Source organism: Labrus bergylta, chromosome 20 (genome assembly GCF_963930695.1).
Source record: "Labrus bergylta chromosome 20, fLabBer1.1, whole genome shotgun sequence".
Lineage (NCBI taxonomy): Eukaryota > Metazoa > Chordata > Actinopteri > Labriformes > Labridae > Labrus > Labrus bergylta.
In genome coordinates, this window is record NC_089214.1 from 10,816,677 (window position 1) to 10,838,073 (window position 21,397).

Consider the following 21,397-nt stretch of genomic DNA (forward strand, 5'->3'; position numbering starts at 1 on the left):
TCCTCTTCATCAAAAGACAAACAAACAGATAAGGTTTCTTCCCCCTTGCTTTCCTGAAATCAAGTTAGTCTATATGCATCACAGGCTCCTTGAATGGTCAGAAGTGCCTCTGCCTATACGGTAAGAGGCAAGCCACTAAACTCCTTTCTTCCTTGCCTCTGATTGGGAGGAGCCATCAACTATAATCCTCTCCAAAAGTAGGCCTACACATTTTCAGGGCTCTGTCTCTATGACACTTAGATAAACGCTCAATAACAATTCCACCTGTTGTTATCATGATCGATCCTACTTCCCCGAGTTTTTGCCTAACAGATTTTCAAACAACATGTGGATCCTTGAAACAGGCAAGCACTTTAAAACCAACACCGTATGTTGTGGATAGAACAGCCGCCTCACAACCAGAGGGTTCTGGGATCAACCCACGGCCAGGTTATCCACGTGTGGAGGTAGATTGTTCTGGCTTTCTCCCATTGCAGAGGGTCCAAGAATTTGAATTACCCATACTTAAAATCACCCAGTGGCAAACCTATTAGAGTTGGCCTACTAAATGTTTGCAAAAATAGGTTACACACTCACAGTCACACTCACACTCACTCCACTAGATGGCACAGTCAGCATGTAAATCCTGTCATGGCCAGAGAATTGAAGCGTGCAGGCCATGGCCAAACACTCAGTGGTTTTCCTGTCTGAGACAATTGAGTTTCATTCAGCACAAAACTCAATAGAACTATGAAAATGGCTCCAACCTAAACGGACAGCGATGGGAGATGTTTCGTAAAGATGCTTAGAAGCAACAAAAGGAGTGTGTTCTGATAACAAACAAAACATAAAACCATGCAGGCCTTTGTCTATTTGGCTTTGGATAAAAGCGTCTGCTTAATGAATCGTAATATGGTTGACTTAAAAGTTTGTGAAAGAGATATTTATGATGGAGGATTGTAGTTTTACATGATTTTACATTTCTAGGATAATAGCCTACATCTGTCTTGCATCAAAAATAATAGTTTATCACATTTCAGTCTGCACAAGGGTTTTATTTCCAAAGGTTTTAACCGGAAGTTGAAATTTGTTCTTCACTAGAGCCTACTTTACGCACAACTGGCAGTTCAAGGGGGCTGTGTGTGTTTCCGAGTAACTTGTTGCACGCCCCCCTCACTCTGACGCAAAGTAACACAGCCTGCGCGCTTTAGTTCAATCCGGCTGTTCTTGCTCCAGACTTGGTTTGCTGTCTTCTGGCGTCTAACAATGCAGACCGAGCCACAAAAGTTTGAAATGTTATCTTTGCGTACGGATCAGAAGGCGAGGGGTCTCCGGAATGACTGCAGCTTGGTTTAAACTCAAAGTGTTGGTATCTCTGTGGAAGAAAAAAAACAACCTTTTAAACAGTCAGTGGGAGATACTATCATCCGTGAGATTATTTTGTCTTCCTTTCTTGATTTTGCGAGAACTCTGAGGGTCTGCAACTGGAATATCAATTAGGATTGACTATATCATTCTGAAGATTCTTTTTAATTCAGTGGCATCTGTGGGAGCGTTTTGTTTTGGAAAAACTCTTGGATACTAACTTGTTGGTAACTTTTGGAGACATTGGATCTGAATTACGCACGGGATTTCTCTAACAAATGAAAGCTTCCAAGGGGTTTTTTTGCACCCTTAATTTACCCTCTCGGCTCCTTGCATCGCACCAATCCCAGGCATCACACTCCCCTTATCAGGTGAGGTAACCACGGGGAGTGAAAGTTTTCCAGTTTCTTCCCCGAGGATGTGGGGAGGAGGTTTCCCGACGTATGTTACCGTGATCGTGACTCTTGTCCTGGTCATAATCGACGTGAAGGCTAGCGGGGAGTACTGCCATGGCTGGCACGACTCTCAGGGCGTGTGGAAAGAGGGTTTCCAGTGCCCGGAGAAGATCGACGGAGACGACGCGATCATCTGTTGCGGGAAATGCGAGCTGCGCTACTGCTGCTCCAGCACAGACGCACGACTGGACCAGGGGAGCTGCGACAACGACCGGCAGGCTCAGGAGCCCGGCACAGAGAGCAAGGAGAACAAGGACTCTGGTGCAGGTATAAATAAACCTATCACACGATTTCAGAATAGACTACAAATACAATAGGCTATTGGAACGCAAGCCGAATTGCTGCTCCAATGAGGTGGCCTTTAACTAGCGTAGGCTATTGTGCTTTTTACAATCTTCACAGTAAAGGACATTTAAATTAGTATTAATGACAGGCCAGGTGGAATTGGGATAATGTCGTGCACAGCATGTTTTTATTCAATGTTTTAAATTGAAGATTTCATACAGTGTTTGGCTTCTTATAAAGTCAAGAACCAGGGTGAGGCACAGAGAGGGGCCATGCGTTGCAGAGCCCCCCTCTTGTCTAGTTGCCCCCTACTACCTAACTGTGGTTATTGCAACCCGAACACTCTCCATACTGAGTCACTGTGGCTAGTTTACGAGCTAACCCTGATTGGTTGAGTGATTCAGCCCTGTTAATCACACAAAAAAGTAACTAAATATAAAGCCTGCATAGACACAGATCAGACACATTTATTCAAAGGAGCATTTCGATTCGATATGAATGACATGCAATGACCCCTTTTTGTTAATGAAATAGGCTAAATACTCACTGTAGCTTTAAATGGGTTTTTTTGCAAATTAAACTGATTGCAGGAGTTTGCTTGGATTTTGAAGTATGGCTACTTGTAATTTTGACTTTGGACATCTTCTCTTTTAGTCCCTAAAGAATGAAGCTAAGAAGGTTTTATGTATAGCCTATGTTGCCACTCTGTTGTGTTGCTGTTGAATGTTAAACAGTATAGACGGAAAGGGTAATAAATTATATTTATTTGCATGGTTACAAAATCTTCATGCCACTCATGTTAATGCACGAGTCTGGCCACCTTAGTGAAAAGTCTGGACACGCTCCTGCCAACAGGATCTCCATGTTAAGAGCTTCATCTGCTGCCTGCTTCTGTTGGCAACAACAGCTGTGCAGGAGACAGCAGAATACCACTTAAATGTGTTCACAAATGGCAAACTGCGCCGTGCTACACTTATAAATAGCCATGTTTGTTCTGGCCTGTAACAGTGCAAAGTGGAGGCCGAGCTCAGATCACGCTGTCCCCACGGGGATCAAGTTTTGACTTGACCGGATCTTGGATAGTGGCTCATCTGAGGGTGCTGACAGCTCTGCTCATAAAGAAAAAAAAAAAAAACACAAATCACATTATCATTGTGTTTCAGACTTGTGGAGTCTGTTTCCCATCGTCAAATTCCCTGCTGTAGTCCTGCTGGTGTCTTTGGGCTTTCAAGGGATTCACAATGATTTAAACAAGTCACATGTACACATATTTAGAAACTAAAGTTAATCCATATCACAATATAAGGCAAGTTATACGTTTTAATAAGTGGATTAGGCAACAATACACTGGTCTCTTGTGTCACTCCTTAAATTCCCATATATCATTCCATCGTAAAGCCCATTGAAGCTGCATCATATCATAAATAAAAGATCAACAAGTAGATTACAGAACATAGAAATAGAAAAGGCAAATATTGGGCATCAGGAAGAAAGGAAACACTGCCTTTCTTCATGTTTCATGGAGGATATTCTGCCCTCTTTTTGGACCTCAAGCTATAATCTGTCATTTGCTAAGACTACCATGCCTTATCACTCCAGGAAGAGGTATATACATTTCATTCAATGGCTTGAAGCCAAAATAACTTACAGAAAAGCAGCTTTTTTCCTCCTAAAGAAGAAAGGAAGTGCATGTTTTTTTTGTTTTTATAGGCCTGGTTCAGTTTGTGCATTGAATTCATTTTCCATTCGCTTGCAGCCTATTAATCATCAAGGAAAGATACACACTGTAATGTCAATGGATAACAGGCAGGAAATTATTAATGTGCTCAACAAGAAGGAACACATGGTATTTAGGAACAAGAGAACGCCCAGGGGACAGCTTGGGGAGACAAGGGAGGGTCACAAAAAGACTGTGCCCAAAACAAGGGCTTAACAGAGGGGGGCTGCAGTTACTGCGGTATGGCTGCCGCGACTCAACTCAGGCAACAGGTGTGGAAGAGTGACAGCGAACAATAGGAGGGTCCAGCCACTATGTGCACAGGATGAGAAGGTCACACAGAGCAAGAAGTAAAGATTAAAATACTTTTTAAAATACAGAAGACAGTTAAGTCCCAGGAACAGTTCTTTTTGATTTGATGTACTGTATGCAACAGGATAGTACATCAGTGGTATGAAGTTAATGTGTGTTTTTAGCAAAGGTCTACTAATGCGCATTCTGTGGTAGCCCTACGTGTAGTTTTTAATGCAAATTTTGTATTAATACTTAACAAAAACAGCTTTTTGACAAGTGTAGTTAATGGTTGCCCAATAAACTTGTACCCCTCCAGAATACAAGGGTTGCAATAGGGAATGCAATACGTTGTTAAATAACGAACCAGAGTTTGGCAGTTTTACTTTCAGTAAAGCACAATTACTCCATCTGCCAGATTTTTACATTTAGAGAAATATTTTTAGTATAATGTAGCCTAATGATATTTCCTAAAGCAACTCAAGATATCCACAAGCCTCAACTTTAGCACATGTTAGCGTTAGCAATTGGCTCAAAGCAAATTCTAGCAGTGTGCTTGTCACAACTCGAGACACGTTGTCTTGTTTCTTCTCTCTAACTCTGATAACAACTGAAAAGCGTTATCTAGATACACTGCAGCGAAACCCATCCATATCTAAACTGGACTTTTTCACTCAAGTATGAAGTTGCTACAACTAGCTCCACAATTAGCAAAAAGCTAATAACCCAAACAGGCATAGACAGGCCAACAATATGCTGTATTAATGTTACATTAAACAATATATCTGGCCATTTCCCTACCCTTCAAAAAGGAATATTCTGAGTAGGATTGTTAGGCCTCATTTTTTGATGAAGTACAGGGTCTGAGGACTTTTTCCATCACTGTATTCTCGAAACTTTATTGCATTTGGCCTCAGCACTGATTTACAGTAGAGTGTTTTCGAGAGGAGCCCAGCAGTCAAAGAAGGGATGAAGTAACACAAGACGCAAGTTTTTGCTATTACTAATCCTCACTGGTCATGCTGTAAACGACATGGAGGAAGAAATGTTGAGGTGGAGGCCATATAAGTGCAGAAAAAGAGAGCAGGCAAACGGTCCCTGGGACATTTCTGCTCTTGTAACTTATATATGTGCTGACATAGCAGAGTTACTGTTAAAACCTGTTTACTGGAAGGTGTTAGCCTTGAGCCTCTGAAGTTGACACCACTTCTTGTCATAGGGAAATGGGTCAAGGTCCTAGTTTGTTTCATGCCACAGTGTCCCGGCCTCCGCTGTGGCTGGTTTATGTCTTTTGTCACCTGGACTCACCCCCACAGCCGATGCATGTCCCCAAGCTCTTAACAAGTTTCCCTCAGTAATCCTTTTTAATACCACGCTACTTTTGATGAGCTTTCTGGAAACATTTCTCAAGGCCGTATGGACGAATTTCAAAGAGCCCAGAGACAAAAGGAAACTGGAGCCAGTTGCCACCTCTCTGTCTTTGGCATACAGTTACACACATGGGCACATTCAAAGCGGAAAATAAACACACCCTGTGGGAACATTAAAACACAACTTATCACTACTAAGGTGTTTCTGTGAGTGCGCATTGGAGGAAAACACCTCAGAAGTGGGTTTTACCTCATCTGTTGCCCCGTTTCGGCACAAAACTTTGTTGTGTGCTTTTACTAATAAGCTAAAAGGTGCAGTACGACTCTGCTGCCTTTGTTGTAGAAGATGATAAGAGAGTGGGAAATGACATGGGCCAAAGGGAAAGGGACAGAGTAGAACCCAGGTCGCCCTCTTTAAAAAAAAAAAAAAAACTATAGCATGGGCGGGGGATGGCCTGGCAGTTATATCCCGCGTCTCATAAAGAGGCTTCGGTTCTTAAAGACAGTTATTGTTGTTTCGAGTTAATAATGCCTTTGCACTGCAAAAACAGTCATCATTTTGGTAACTCAATAATTGTGTGTTTATGTCATCTCAAGTAATGTCAAATTTTCCATCTTACAAAATGTTTTGGAAATTAAGAACAGGATTTAAAAAAGGATAAACCTACTGTTGACCCAAATATAAATAAATACATTTTTTTTACAAAATGGCTAAACAGAGCAGTGCTGTCGCCTCACACTCAGAAGGTCCCTAGTTCAAGTCCTGCCTTGAAAATGGATCAACTTGAAAATACAAGTTAAGTGAAATAAAAACAAGTTAGTAAGACGGAAGTGATGAAAGGTTTTGCTTTGATTGAATACAAGGCCAAGGTCACCCAGACACCTACTTTTTTGAAGTTGTTAGATTTTTCTTTATACAGTGCTATTTTACCCAGCAGCTCAAACTCTGATCTGTGACACTGTTGGAGTTGCACAAGTGCTGTCTTACCGAGTCTGACTTAGTGTTTTAAACACAAAGAAATGAAAGGTCAGTGAGAAGGAATTGGCTTACTCCTTTGATTTAAAAGGGCTTGAATAACCTCCCGTTCAGCTACGTTTAATCAGTCAACTTTAATACCTTTCTTTAAGCTGAAGACAAAAAACTGTAGTTCAGCTTGAGTAACTTATTTTCAAAGGGTAATAGAGGAAGAAATAAAGAAGGTTTCCCAAATATCTGCTGGCAGCTGGTTGTAAGAATGTCACACACGCACACACACACAATCTCACAGGTCTGCAGGGTTGAGGAGGTTAGGGACACAGTAGGGGGCTGGGGATTAAAACAGATCAAAACAAAGTTAATAACTGCTAATGAGAGCCAGGACTCCCTGGGGACCTGATCCCTGTGTACCTTTCATTCTTCTACCCAATTCCAAATTCTCCTCTCTGCCAAAGCTTTTGTTTCATTGACTCACCCAATCTTTTCTCACATAGGAGCTCTGACTAGACAGAAAACCCAAACATGTTTGTGCTTTAAAGGAGATATGCTACCCAAAAAGTTTTTTTAATCTGTGTGTTTTTTTGTTTTTTTTTATCTCTCTCTTTAGTGCCCATCTATGTGCCCTTCCTGATCGTAGGCTCTGTGTTTGTAGCTTTCATCCTGGTGGGCTCTGTGGTCGCTGTGTGCTGCTGCCGCTGCCTCCGGCCCAAACAGGAGCTGACATCAGGAGGTGCGACAGGAAGTGGGGCTGGCAGTGGTCGCCTCTTGGAGACCATCCCTATGATGGCCAGTGCAGGGACTTCCAGAGGCTCATCCTCCCGCCAGTCCAGCACAGCAACCTCGTCCAGCTCTTCCGCCCCACCGGCTGCCCCACGCCCTGCTCCCCCTCCCCTCATGCGGGCTCAGGCCTCCTGCTGCCTGCCCCCGGATGCTAGCGTCTTTGTGAACATGCCCACTAACTTCTCTGTGCTCAACTGTCAGCAGGCAACACAAATCATGCCTCACCAGGGACAGTTTCTGCACCCACAGTACATCGGCTATGCCCACCCTATGGCCACTACCACGGCCTACTTGGACCCCACTCAGGGAGGATACAGACCCCTCCAGTCCCCCTGCCCTCCTCCCACTGGTGGGTGCAGTGTAACCAGTGACCATAAATTCCCTCCTGTGACTGTATGACGAGGGAGCGACGTGCAGACCACTCTATTGTGAAGTTTAAACCTGTGAGGGCGGTGCCAGAGACCTTTTTTAAGGGACGCTGCTGGAGTGGGGAAGGAAAGCAGGAAATCAGACTCACATGAAGGACTCATGAGGCAGCAGGGTCTGCCTTACTATTGTGTGATTTGTGTGTCTGTTTATTGTCTGTAATATGATCTCTTGGCAAGTTGGGATGAGCTAAACTCAGCATATGATGGAATACAACAACAAATTCTGTCTTGATTCAAAGGCAAAACTGCAAATTGGATGGTGCAACAGCCCATATGGACGGCCATGCATGGCTCACTGCAGCCCACATGACAAACAAGGACTGTGCATGTGGGATTCTGTGTATGTTGAAAGAGAGCGAGGGAAAGATTTGTTGGCTTGTACGAGCTGGATTGAGTGATGACTGATTTTTAGCAGTAAACTGTATGAAAAGTGGATTTTTGAGCAAAAAAAAATGATGGCCACATGCCGTGTTTGCTATGTGCACATCTGCACCTACATACAGTGCATGTTTGTTTATGTAGAAAGTATGAGGAGTGAAAGCATGTGAAGAGATGTTTGTACTGTATGTATGCGAGTTAGTGTGAAGTGTGGATGGACAGGGCTGTGTGAGTAACAGTGAGAGAGAGTGTGTGTGTGTGTAATGGGAAATGCAGGTGGTGTGATGTGAAAGGCAGTTGCAATCTCCCTGCAGACCATTTAAACTCTAATGAAGTGAACACAGGACATAGACTGTGACGCTCCACCCATACACTACACCTCCAGCCCCCTACTCTTGCCACCCAAAAAGAAAAAAAAAAACACCCCCCCCCAAAAAAAAATCCTCAACTGCCCTAAACGGAAACACACCAACTGAATAGAAAGCAATGACGCAAAACAGTTAATGTACCTGACAAGTGTGAGTGTGTGACAGAGAGGGAGGAGTCAGTTCTATGAAGATCACAGCTGAGTTTTTTTTTTTTTTTTTTTTTAACACTGCAAAAAACTCTTTCAAATACCCCCTTTGTTTCTCTCCTGTTACAAGTGTGTATTTAACACTCCTACAGTTCGGTGCAGAGGGCAAACGCAGCTCCGGGGAAGCTTGAGTCATTATTTTCCACTGTGAAAAGGCACAAAAATTGTGGTTATAAGTTGCTAATCCCAAAAAAAAAAACGATTGGAAGTTGCATTTTGAAGTCTTTCATTGTACTGTGGTGCAGCTGGGTCACAGGTAACTCAGTAATATGCAACTTGAGGAATGTGCTGCTCCACTGAGCATGCAGCATGAGATGTCCCTAAGTACTGAATAACTGGTATGTTTGCATCTGCTCTCCAAGCACAATGTCTGTTAGACACAGTGGGCAGCTTGTGTGTGGTGAAATAAGATCTGTAGAATGATGAATGAAAATGTGTCCAATTTTGATGCCATATGAATACTACAAATAAACAGCTTTTAAGCACCATTAAAAAAAACATGTTTTGAGCCGTCTCATGATGTTTGTTACAACACAACAAGTGGTTCTTTGTGCTTTTGAAGAAGATTTCTTTTTTTTGAGTGATATTTAAGAACACACTTGGTTTCCAAAAAAACAACTGCATGAAGAGATTTTGCACAGAACTATCTGAGATTCTTATCCCTTTGAAACAGCAAACTCTTCTATTTAGGCTTTTAGAAACATAATTACACCCACTCAAAGTAAGCTCCACCACCCACACCGTGCCTGTCACGTCACCTTATCCCAGAGAGAGGAAGCAACAACAATGGATAGTTTAAAACTATGACAGAGATCAGGAGGTGTAGTTCTGGCATGCCATTACAGAAACATCACTTATGTGGAAAACGGAGCTGGCTGTTGGGGAGTCACTGGGGAGAAGTTGAAAAGCATAACTGGCTCTCTGGCTCCTGCTCGGCCCGATGGATTCTCCATACTGGAGCAGCTGTAGTCGGTTTGGACTGGGCCGCATCCAGGAAGGTGGGTGGGAAAGGGGATCTCCAGTTGGATGTCCAGAGACAGGGGGGGGGGGGGGGGGTGCATTAATCGGCTAACGATCCGTCCAATTTGTCCCCCCTGAGTTTAAAGGAGCCTGGGAGAGGTTTGATTGTGGTTACATATGAAATAATACCCATGTCATGTACAAATTAGGCCCTTTTGATTGATTTTAAGCAGACAATATAAACCAAACTCATACCTGGCATCCACACATTTAAAGTCAAGACACGGAGACATTTAGTTAGGCCATGGATTGATTAGTTTTAATGATTAGGACTCAGATGGACATCCCCCCATCTCCTTCCCTTTCAGTCTTGCATTCTTTAACAGGAGTGTCCTCAACAAAGAGCACACAGACGATGGACTCTACTGTACATTCAGACAAGTCCCAGAGCCAAAACACACACACACACACACACACAGACACAGACAGACAGACAGACACACACACACACAGACACAGACAGACAGACAGACACACACACACACACAATACAGGCGAGATCCCTTCGGTTTTGGATGCCTATTAGCACTAATTCAAGTAAAATATTCCCTCTATGACAGATCTCCACATGAGTACAAAAACAGGCATTAATGAAAAAGAGAGAAAAAAAACAATATAAACAAGTACACGTTAATGTCCACTTTAATAAAAAAAAGGAAGATCTCGGTAAAGAAAGCCAACAAAAGTGAAGGAGGAAGCTCTAATGCCAGGCTCTCTTCTTCAATGTCAGCTGACGATGCATGATGAGACTCACAGGAGCAGTGAGAAACAACTGGGGGAAAAAAAGTGGAGTTTTAGAAAAACTGGCCAGAACAAGGAGATGTGATGAGAGACAGAGGAAAGAAAGCGTTGGTATGCCCCAGTGAGGTTGGAGGGGTTGCAGCAGGGCAGGGTGGTGGTCCAGTTTGGCGTTAGCGTATTGCCTCAGTGGCATCTCAGTAGTGTTTGGCAGTGAGGCTCAGTGCTATGATGGGATATAGAGTTGGGGGCTGTAGAAGCTGAGGTGCAGTCCTCAGTGTCTGGCTCTCTAAGTCCCGCCTTAATTCATCAGTGCATGTGTGCGTGTGTTTATTTTGACATCCCCTCCCCTCCCGCGCCCGGCATGTGATGACTGATTAGCTAAACCCACCTCACGAGAGAGATGAGAGGGAGCTGTGGAACACGCAGGGATAGACACACACATGCACACAAACACAGGAGCGCCGACGCGTGCGGACATACATGCACAGGCAGATACAGACGCACTGGAATGCACGCACACATACACACACTCATACACACACACACACACACACACGTAAACACACAGTGCCATGAAGCAAACCCAGTCTGAGGAGTATACTGATATGAGGAGCAGTCTCTGAGTTTGACTTTTCATGTCTGTGCGTGGATATGATTGCTCATGCTTTTGCAACTTGTGTGAGTTTGAAGAACGTTTAATCCGTAAAGTCGACCTGGTCCCTACTCTCAAGTCAGTCCTCTGTGCGCCAGTGACGGCCTCCACGCCTGACCGTGACCCCCCCCCCCCACCTCCCCTGGCTTGGGGGTTAGGTCATAGTTCCAAGTAAGGCCACAGCAGGGGTCAGTCACTCGGTGTGAGAGTTTCACATGAGTCTATCTCCGCTGTCGCCTTGACAACCATTGGTTGGTGAGCCGAAGCCTTGGTCAGGGGCGGGGCTAGAGGCTGGGGCGTTGGCGGGTGGTGTCGTAGGAGCGCACAACCTGCGATTGGGAGACCACGCCGTGCTCCTCCTGAGAGAAGGCGTAACCATCTGCAGAGAGAGGAAAGAAGACGTGGTGAATTGTCATTCATGACAGGACTGTTATGATTCTTCAAAGGTTTAAACAATCACATAGCGGACATCAAATTTAGATTTTCGTCGAGTGATGATGCAAAAAAAAAAGTGAAAAGTCAAACTCCCTCTGGGTTTGTTCTTTTCCTTACGCTCTGTGTTCACACTTCCGGGTCAGTGCTCCCTTCAGGTTGTTTATGTGTCACTCAGAGGCTCAAAATGTTTTATTACATGTATGTCTCAATTAAAGCCCCTCCCCGTCCAACCCCTAGCACTGCCACCATATAAGGAAAAACAGACGGCACCGCCCACACAGGGATGCTGATCATAGATGCATAATGGCAGAGTATTGCAGCAAGACTACAATTCAAGACGAACAGACGCTGGCAGGTGTCTTTTTCTATATTCCTCCTTGACGCAATTGTCTTTTGAACCCCCAGTGCTGCTCACGCTGTTGAAATAGTAAATGAACTTGAACTCCTGTCAGGGCCGAAGGGGTGTGTATATATAAAAATGAGGTGTGGTTAGGCAGAGAGCTGAGAAAACGACTTCACGTTGACCCACCTAAAACCCGGGAGCCGGAGTCTGAAGTCTGTGGCGCATCATGTTCCTGATATACTATGAGTGCCACTGATACAGATATACGGATTGTCCAGTGTCCATTACACATGCTTTTGAGAACTTAACAGAGGATTCCAGCAGAGAAAATAAGTACATGTTTACACCCTGTGTGTATTTGATGTTGTGCACACGTAACATCAGTTAACAATAGATCCTGTCCAATCCCACCCTGCTGGCGTGTCTGGAGATTTTAATAATTGACGAGGATATGCTTTTGTGCCTCGTGTGGAAATATTCAACGTCTTCCAAGTCTTTCTGATGTATTTGAAATAATTCAGCGAAATACAACTTGAATCCGTCATCAACATCTTTCACACAGTGTCCTTTGTGGTTTCTGTGTGCTCAGGGTCAAAAATGGACTCCCCTCATATGAAGAAACATCCTTCTCTTTGTCTTAAACCGCTTTGACTTGATTTGATCAGATTCAGCGAGGCGCAAATGAAAAAGAGACGACATCAAATGTCCATTTAACACAATATTGACAGAGTCTCATTAAAGCAGGACCGCTATAACATTCCAGTTAATTTGTTCAGAAAAGGACACACTCACGTGACACAGTCTGCTGCACCGAGTTGGAGCGGCCTACGCTTGAAGGCGTTTTCCTAAAGACTCTTGTCAGCAGATGGGCCCGTTCGTTTAGACTGCAGAGAAAAACAAAGATAAAGTTACTCCACACACAGAGGGATGATACATTACCATTAGTGTTCATTTAAGAAGGAATCTCAACTATTCACAATTCTACACAACACTACAAAGAGGGGGCTGGTTCGCTGAGTGGTGATACAACATATATATATCTTGATATTTATTTCTGTATTTTAATAACAAAAACAGAGTCTAGTTAAAGTCAAATCCACATGGGCCACATTCCAAATGTCACACAGGCACTTTTATTTACAGCCTGCTGCTTGAAAAATGACATTAAACATACTTCCAACTTCCTGTTTGAGAATTTAAAAAAAAAAAAGCTCCTAACATATCATACAATAAATAAAACATGTTCCTTTCCTGCATAACAAATGATGTACAGTTGCGTATTTTCTTATGCAGGGAGTGTTGCTCAGAGAGGGAGAGAGGTGTGGCAGGGTGAAGAGGGACACACAGTGAGAGGACAAATAGGCAAACTGCAACTACACTGAAGAAACATATACAACATTATTTTAACACATACAAACGGTATTGTCAAAGCCTCGCTATAACTTGTTTGAAAACCTATCGATAGATCTTTAACCCTCTCCCAGCCCTTTTACAACCTATTGGTCACTTTTTGTTATATGAGCACACACTTCTCAGCACTTTGTCCCACTTTTGCCTTCAATTGTGTGTAGCTAAAGATTAAATGTGAAAGTACTCTGTGGATTTAAAAACCAGAGAACTAGGAGAAGGTGGATTCAATACTGACTGCCCCTTACAACCAATTTTAAGCCAACAGTTAGTCACAAAGTGCTTCAGGGTAACAGGACATCCACAGAAAACTTTCCCCCGACCTCCCCCGACCTCCCCCTACTCCTCTCCTCTTCGTCCCCCCTTTCCAAGAAGAAGACTGGATCCTCTGTTGGGAGACCACACGCCGTCACGGCTCCTCTCCTCCTATGACCAAAAATAACTAAGTCCTTTCCAGATTTTGCACGCAAATGCATGCACACACAAACACACACGCACTCCTTTTTTTTTTAACCCTAATACCATCATGATGACTATTTAAGTTATTAGCAGATGTTTTGGATGTAAATTCAAGAACCCAGAGTGCCTCAGAAAGTCACTTTTCTCCCAATTGTGTCTGAAAAAACACCTTTTGGACAGCAGTAAACGGAGAATGCACGTCTCAGGAGTGGTCTTCTTGGACCTTTTGATGATCAACAGAGCAGTTATGGACCTGAGCCATCAGTCCCAAGGTTAAAATTTGGATAAGCAAGCTTGGAAATTCTTAACACTGTGTGTGAAGGTTGGAAACCTGCAACAAAGACTGCAGGAGTCCTTTGCCAAAGAAAAAGATGTCTGTTGGATCGATGACTCATGCATCAGTACAAATCAAATTGTCCTTTTCCTTTTGCAACGTTTCTTTCTGGTTTCCCCCTGATTCAAAAAGTTCCAAGGATGTGCATCGTTTGAACTCTTCCCCGGAGACGCTCCTGCCCTCTACCTTTGCAGCTATTTCCCATACCTACCCCGGGACCTCCTCAGGAACTACAAACACAGATGTGCTCTTTTTCCATTCTGCTCCTCTGCCTACAGATACTTTACGTGTCTTATACTAAATGGAGAGGGCCCCACATTTCAGTCCTACTTTCCTGGATTTAAAGTGGGGTCAGTCCAGGACGGGGCCCTACATGGGGGATAGGAGCAGCAGTGTGGTTCTCCACTCTTCCCTCCTTAACATGAAAACAAACCACTTACTTCTCCAGTGCTGTTCAGAAAGCAGCTTGACTTTATGACGGACTCATTCAAATCTGACTCTACTTAACACCAAGTTGTACTTTTTGAAATTGGGGATTCCTTGGCTTTGGCACAAGTGGAGACCTTAGGTGTTGAAAATTAAGACAACACAGAAGTGCATAAAATGGCATTTTTTTTAACAGCAGAAATAGAGATGTTTACAGCCTTGTTTATAAAAATGGATTCGGTCCCTCCTTTTAGGAAAAATCTGTGCAGGTTTTTTTTATTTTTATAAATAAATGTGTTTTGTTTGTATGAGTTGAAAAAGGCTTGAATGAGCTGACTGACGGTTGGGTACGTTGAAGCTGTTGGACAGGAGGCTTAGACCTGCCTCATCTCCACCTTATTCCTGGTTTCTAAATTGATTGAAAGTAAGGATGAGGTAGTATTTCCAACATGGAGACCACCATTGTTGTGCCTCAAAGTGCCTCATCAGAAACCAACGGGTGACGTCACTGAGACTGCATTCATGTTTTATACAATCTATGCTTTAGCAGCCGGCCTCAAGTGGACAATAATACGGCTCTAAAATGTTTTGAAGTTGATGTTTAAAGTACCTCTCAATAAATATACTTTGGTACAAATTGTCAAGCCTATATAATCTAAAGAGCAGAATACTGTTTGTATAACTTGGGCAAAAATAAAATACACAATACAACTGCTTCTAACACAGCTCTGGTGACACCATACACACAAGCTAAATCACAGTGAGAGAACTACACACAAAACCAGAAGACACACCAGGTCGGTACAGCAGTTCAAATTGATCCATCTATGAAGCAATCCAGACATGAAGGTGTAGCAGAACAAGACATAAGAAAATAAATCAAACATTTGAAATCATGCAGAGAACAAAGGGGAGCAAGTGATTCAAAGATGTTTTTTTTTTAAAAGAGAAGGGTGTGAACTCAAAACAAGCAAGAGTCACTCCACAGCAGCTCCTCAGTGGGACATTGCAAACCAAGAAACTACCTCTGTGAGCATTTGACCGCTCTGGAGCTACGGGACCTCAGCCTTTGCTTCGGCCCTGTGGATGGCACCACCGGGGGAGTTAAGTGCTGTTCATCTTCTTACACACAAACAAATGCACTCATACGCCCACTTTCTTAGCTTCAGTATTACAGTCTGATGCAACCCAGGACAACAGCTCTAACATGTATTTTTCCACTACAAAGCTTGTAATGGTTCATTGTTGGTCAACATCTCTGGAAGGTGTTACGGTGTTAAGGTGTTAAGATCGTTATTTAATAGTGTAGTACGAGATGGTGTTGTATAACAAAATTAGATTCTAATTACCCACATGTTCCTTCCCCTCTCATCTTTTAAAAATAAGAAAAACACCTAGTTGTATAATGCAGTCCACTTCAATAAACTTTCTCAATAAAACACATGTACATTTTTAATCTTAACACACAGCTTCATGTAGAATTGATCATTGAGCAGTTGTATTGGGTTGCTTTAAATCTGATTACAGATGTGGCTAATGCAGTTGTTATAACGTGGGATACCCACTTACTCATATTTTTACTTTTAAAAATTGTGAAGTAAAACAGAATCAATGACTAAACTGACTGGTGACAGAAATGAAACTGGACGTGGATGCAGGTGAGCTCCCAGGATGCTTCACGGCATGCTTTCCATACCTGCGGCCGCTGGCATCCCTCAGTACAGCTGCCCCGGGGTCGACAGCCCGGGCCTCCAACTCCTGCACCTCCTCCAGGAGAGACTTCCTCACAGTGCGACGTGTGCTGCAAAGCAGAGAGAGAAGCCCATCAGACTTAAGAAGGAAAGTTTGAGTGCATGCAGACACATGTGATTCATAAGAGTACGTAAGTGTTGACACAGACTCAATGCGGGTTATGTAAACGCTTCAGTTCTGTTAAATAGTCTCAGTATGGATTTCCTGGGTATTTGTATGAAATGTGTTCTACTTACGCCGTCCAAGCAAAGTCTTTGAGTAAACACGCAGTAGGCACCAGGACCAGGCCCAGCCAGAAGTGCCAGCACTGCATCACCTTGCCAGCCTGCAATGACGAACACACAGGCTCCATTTATTTCACTCGTGCATTAATTCAAACCAAGTATTAGCCAAGCACAGAGAAACATACAGTATGTGGGAAAGTCAGTCATAAATGTGAGACACGGCATATCTAAAGCATTTTACAGCAAAAAAAAAAAAAAAAAAAGTTAGCCAGAGTTCAATAGCTTTAATGTTAGTCAAACATAGTTAAGAGCTTTCTCTCACAGCACATCTAAACCACTAACTGGATTTAACAGTGTTCCAGCAGCTGAAATGCGACACTTCTATGAGGCTCAAACCTAAAAATGCATGTGAGTAATCACAGATCCCCCCCCGAACCATCTCTGCAGTCCAGCTGCAGCCAGCCTCATTGACCTTTAACCCCCTCCCCAGTGTGCCTCTGAGGATTAATCATGCATTTAAGCAGTGTCTCAATTTGTCCGTCTGCCTCCTTCCCTGTTACTCCTACTACTCTTTCTCAACTTTCTGTCGTTATAAGCAACAGTATCTTAATGCTTGTCCTCGCCCTGGACTGTAATCCCTCCGTTTCCCCCTCATTACCCAATATCTTTGCTCTGCTTATCCTCCAAGAGCTCTGTTCTGTTTCACAGGGCCGTCCGTAGTCTTTGTCTCTTAGCACATGTCAACATTCACAAACACTTTATGCGCCCCAGCTTCTTCTTTATTACCCATATCATGTGCTTCCTGTGTGCTGTGTCGGATACAGAGATACAGAGACAAGTCAGTTCCCAGAGGTGGAGGAAACAGGGAAAATGAATCAGAAAACCATTAGGAAATATCCTCTTCAGCAGCTGGAATCACAACCATACCACAAAAGATCCAACTCACTCATCCTTCTGTCTTTCTGTATGGGACACACACCTAACATGCTGTGAGCAGTGGACACACATTGTATCACATGGTTTTTACACTGCGAGAGTGGAGGCATGCCTTGTGGCTCTCTGTGATTCGTTCTGTCCAGACCTACAGACTGTTGGTCCACAATGCTCTATATGCACTAACGTACACACACAGCTATTCAGAGCAGAAATGCACCGCTCTTTTCCATTACATCCCCCATGGACAGATGGAAATATAGATAGCAGGAGCAGGGGAAATAAGAGCGGTAATAGGGCAGTTAGGGGGGACGATTGGGGGGGGATTGGTGGTTGAGTGTCTCTGACCATTCCCCAGTTAGTCTGAGCAGCTGCAGAGATATTTGACCGCATTCCTGATTTCTGACACAAATTGAATTAATGGGCTAAGGGGAGTTTAGACGACCCTGTTCCCCTCCCCACGGCTCTCTGCCCACTCAGTGGGGCACCTCACCTCAGCCCCCCTCTGATCCCCAAACTTTGAAATGAGTCTCCCAATCAAGGGGTCCACACGCACACCCTCATCATCATCATCCCCAGCAGCAGCAGCAGCAGCAGCCCACCCTCTTGAGTCAACACCTCCACAGAGGGCAGTAAAAGACCGGGGCTCGGGTGACACGCAGCAGGTGCGGGAAGCCTGGTGTGGGGGGGGGGGGGGGGGCCTGGCAGGGCATAAATCTCCCCCTGGGCTCCAGCAGTGCCGACGTGGAACACCCAAGAGGTGAGTCTCGTAGGCGCCATGTATTTGCAACCAAGAACAAGGGAGGGGCAGGTGGTGGTTGCAGAAAAGAGATGTAGAGGTGAGAGCTATTTTAACCCCCCTCACCCCCTGTTACTGAAATGAGTGACACGTGTTTATAGTGTGACTTGCCTGGCCCAGCATGTCAGGGGCGATGGGGATGGTGGGCCAGATGGCGGAGTAGACAGCGAAGAAGACCATCCAGAGCGCGATGCTTCCCCAAACAGCCAGGTGGGAAAACTACAGCAGAGAGAAGGAAAGAAAGAAAGAAAGAAGAAGAGCAGCAGGTGATGGAGATCAATAGAGAAATGAGAGGCAGCGTGCGATCAAATAGTTTACATACAGCTCATCCGAATATACACAACCTTTCCCTCCCTCCTTCCCCTGTCTTCATCCTGCTCTCTGTGATCTGCTGAAAGGCGACACTGTGTGAATTCCAGCGAGACCCTGCTTCATTACTGCCAGGCTGTTGTGCGGACAGCTGAGCGGGCTAAAGTGTCAGCGCCCTTCTGTGCATCCTGCCAATCTCTGTCTCTCTCTCTCTGTCTCTCTCTCTCTCTGACATCAGCGAGGAGCCAAATCATGTCTCCCATCACGCCCCGGGCTACTGTTGTCCTAAATTCAACACCCATCTCTGCTCCCTGTGTTCCAATGCTCTGGCATGTTTAAATCCATTTTTATTAGACTGATGTTTATTATGTTGCTCAGTTCTTATAATAAATAAACAAATCATCAAATCATGATATCATGAGTTTGTGAATTATCATGGTACATCTGGCATTTTTTTTTTACCATCTAGTATGTTTTATTAGTAACCAGCAACATTTTCTGAGCTGCTTACATCAACAGTGTGGAGGGGAGAGGGGCTTCAGATTGAACTGGACCCAACACAGGTTATTTCTCACTTCTCATCTCCATGACCTAACACTGCGCAGCCCTCGATTGTGTAAGTCTTATTTTAATAGAGAATGAAACTGGGGCATGTAGAGGGTAAATCTTGGAAACATTAAAGGGAGTGTCCACAAAGTGATCAATGATACAGGTATTAGATGTATGTGCAGAAATGTGTATCACTAGACCGTAGTGTTTCAACTTTTGACGTAACCATACAGATGAGGGTAAAATACATTTCTCATGACTTGAACAGGACAGTCTTTGAATGGAATGAGGGCATCTGGGTTAAGTATGTTGAACTGAATCTGTTGCACTCTTATGTTTCTGTATAAACTGTTTATCTAACAGATGGCCGTCTGTTCTTCTCGCAACTGTTTTTCTCCTTTACTGAGATGTGCTTTGTCTCTGCAGCCATGATGTGGATTTGTCATAGTTCAGACACTTAAAGCACTTTTTAAACCTACATGGGGTTATTTTTCTATGTGTTGGTCTCCCTGTTGTATGTCTCCTGAAAGTGTGGGCCACCGACTTAAGCAGTGTCGATGGACCCAAGACCTGCTGTCATGTGATAGAGAGGCAGAATGAAATGAAATATCGTATAAGATAAGGGTCGGCGAAAGAGAGATAGGAAATGCTTGGAGGAGAGAGTGAGGGATCATTTGGAGCAAAGGGACGAGATCAGATTGGAACCCACGAGTATTATAGCCTATGTACATGTGGCGCATGACATAACCGCTAGCTAGCCTATCCAGCGCACCTCAACAAATGTTTTGAGTTTAGTTTGAGTTTTCATTAATAAGGAAAAACTATTTATTAAAACGGCCTGTAAACACTTCTATTACTGAACTTTTTTTTGCACTTCTCCACTTGTGTAATTTTTAACACCAGAGGTTTTTGCTTGGTTAGACCTCAAAGATTCTTTTTGGGTAATATTTAATGCAAACTCTAACTCTAAGTACCTTTGAGATACTTGAACTGTTTAGTCATTTTTTTAATCTATAGTCGGTCATTTTACTTAATTTCTATAAATGTTTAGATAGACTAAACTTGTTTGAAGAAAAGGTGCAAAGCAACTGCAGTGGAGAATCCAAAACCTCCACCACAAGATCAGGGTAAGTCAAGTCTTTTCCCACGTCTTTCCTGACTATGACACATTTAAATTGGGTTATCTGAGAACCCCACACTGAAATCCTGGCAGAGCCCCGTCCCCCCCCACACACTCCTATTTATCTATGAACGCTTGAGTAAAATACAGAACATGTGGTGCCAAACAGTAGAGTGTGTTACTGTTCCTACCCTGGTCCAAGCGGTGGTCTCCATTCCAGCTTTCAGACACACTGTAACTACCACATACTACACAAACACACACACACACACACACACACACACACACACACAGGAGAGGGAGGGGCAAATAAAAAACAGAGAAGGAAGATTAGTGTGCGACTGTGGAGATAATAAACATTAATGCTGTATAGTAAACTCAGCAATGTCTGTTAAAATACTCAGGACCCCTACAGCCCCCCTGTAGTCTACACGCTCACAACACAACAAATAAACACCACTGACGTTCACATTAGACTGCAGGGAGCGAGATGATTGAGAGAGTGTGAGATAGAGAAGTGAATACAGCAAAGAGATGGATGAGTGCCTGGAGGAGACAGGCTGGCTAGACGAGCTCAGATTGACTGGAGACTTTAAATGTCTCAGAGGAAGCAGCACAGTGTCGGTGAGTACACGAATGCTGTGTTTGTCCAACAATCTCTATGCCAAAAGAGAGAACTAAAAACAGATCGCAGACAAGGCACATGGCAGACAAGTGTAGAGCTTACTGTGTACACCATGTTTCCAACAAACAGGTAGTCATTTCCCTGACCGTTGTTGAAGGGAGAGTCTGAGGGAAACAAACAAACACAGATGCCTCATGACTAGGTCGAACAAGCAAGAGTGATGAGAAAGTGGAAGAATAACTCTGTGTGTTTACTTACCATGATCTAACATTTTGAGCGGAAACCAGAAGAGAATAATTGAATGAATCAGTGCATTGATACAGTGACCCCAAAACACCTGAGAGGGATGGACAGAGGAGAAAGTAGAGGAAAACATGTCAGGACAAACTTATTCCAAAGCACATATATGCGCACACACACACAAAAAAAAACTACTTCTAATAGTTACATACAACTTTCACAGTATTCACGTCATCAAAAGTGCCTTCCGGTACTTTACACTAACAAACTCACACACAGTACAGTACAGTAGGTGGGGTTGCCGGTGAACCCTCTAAAAAGAAAGACTTTCTTATTCCGGCCCGCTGAATGTTATTTTAGGTTGCCACGGAAACATCCCAGTCTCCTTGCCACTCTTTTGTTGACTAGCCCGCGTCCCAAACAAACAGCTA

At 43.7% G+C, this 21,397-nt stretch overlaps 2 protein-coding genes across 10 annotated transcripts in view; one reads left to right on the plus strand and one right to left on the minus strand.

Moving 5' to 3' along the window:
* Positions 1 to 1,135: 1,135 nt before the first annotated feature.
* On the plus strand, positions 1,136 to 9,106 carry LOC109992439 (protein shisa-2). The gene is made up of 2 exons (XM_020645050.3): positions 1,136 to 2,066; positions 7,046 to 9,106. The coding sequence occupies exons 1-2, from the start codon at positions 1,763 to 1,765 to the stop codon at positions 7,615 to 7,617; spliced, it is 876 nt and encodes a 291-aa protein (XP_020500706.2). The 5' UTR covers positions 1,136 to 1,762; the 3' UTR covers positions 7,618 to 9,106.
* Positions 9,107 to 10,242: 1,136 nt separating this feature from the next.
* The window catches only part of atp8a2 (ATPase phospholipid transporting 8A2), a 50,612-nt gene continuing 39,457 nt past the window's right edge, over positions 10,243 to 21,397 (minus strand). For 8 of the 9 annotated variants that reach the window (XM_065949105.1, XM_065949104.1, XM_065949103.1 and 5 more), the window contains 8 exons: positions 20,985 to 21,063; positions 20,829 to 20,890; positions 20,293 to 20,349; positions 18,235 to 18,342; positions 16,404 to 16,492; positions 16,112 to 16,216; positions 12,582 to 12,673; positions 10,243 to 11,390 (listed from right to left, as the gene is read on the minus strand). In XM_065949105.1, the coding sequence (XP_065805177.1) occupies positions 11,296 to 11,390; positions 12,582 to 12,673; positions 16,112 to 16,216; positions 16,404 to 16,492; positions 18,235 to 18,342; positions 20,293 to 20,349; positions 20,829 to 20,890; positions 20,985 to 21,063 (687 nt within the window). In that variant the 3' untranslated portion in view covers positions 10,243 to 11,295. Of the gene's footprint in view, positions 11,391 to 12,581; positions 12,674 to 15,209; positions 15,241 to 16,111; positions 16,217 to 16,403; positions 16,493 to 18,234; positions 18,343 to 20,292; positions 20,350 to 20,828; positions 20,891 to 20,984; positions 21,064 to 21,397 lie in introns of all 9 variants that reach the window. The other variant, XR_010664874.1, reaches the window with a different exon arrangement.

Coding starts and splice junctions, on each gene's coding strand:
- LOC109992439 (XM_020645050.3), top strand. CDS start 1,763: ATGTGGGGAGGAGGTTTCCCGACGTATGTTACCGTGATCGTGACTCTT. Junction 2,067..7,045: donor GAACAAGGACTCTGGTGCAG/GTATAAATAAAC, acceptor CTCTCTCTTTAG/TGCCCATCTATGTGCCCTTC.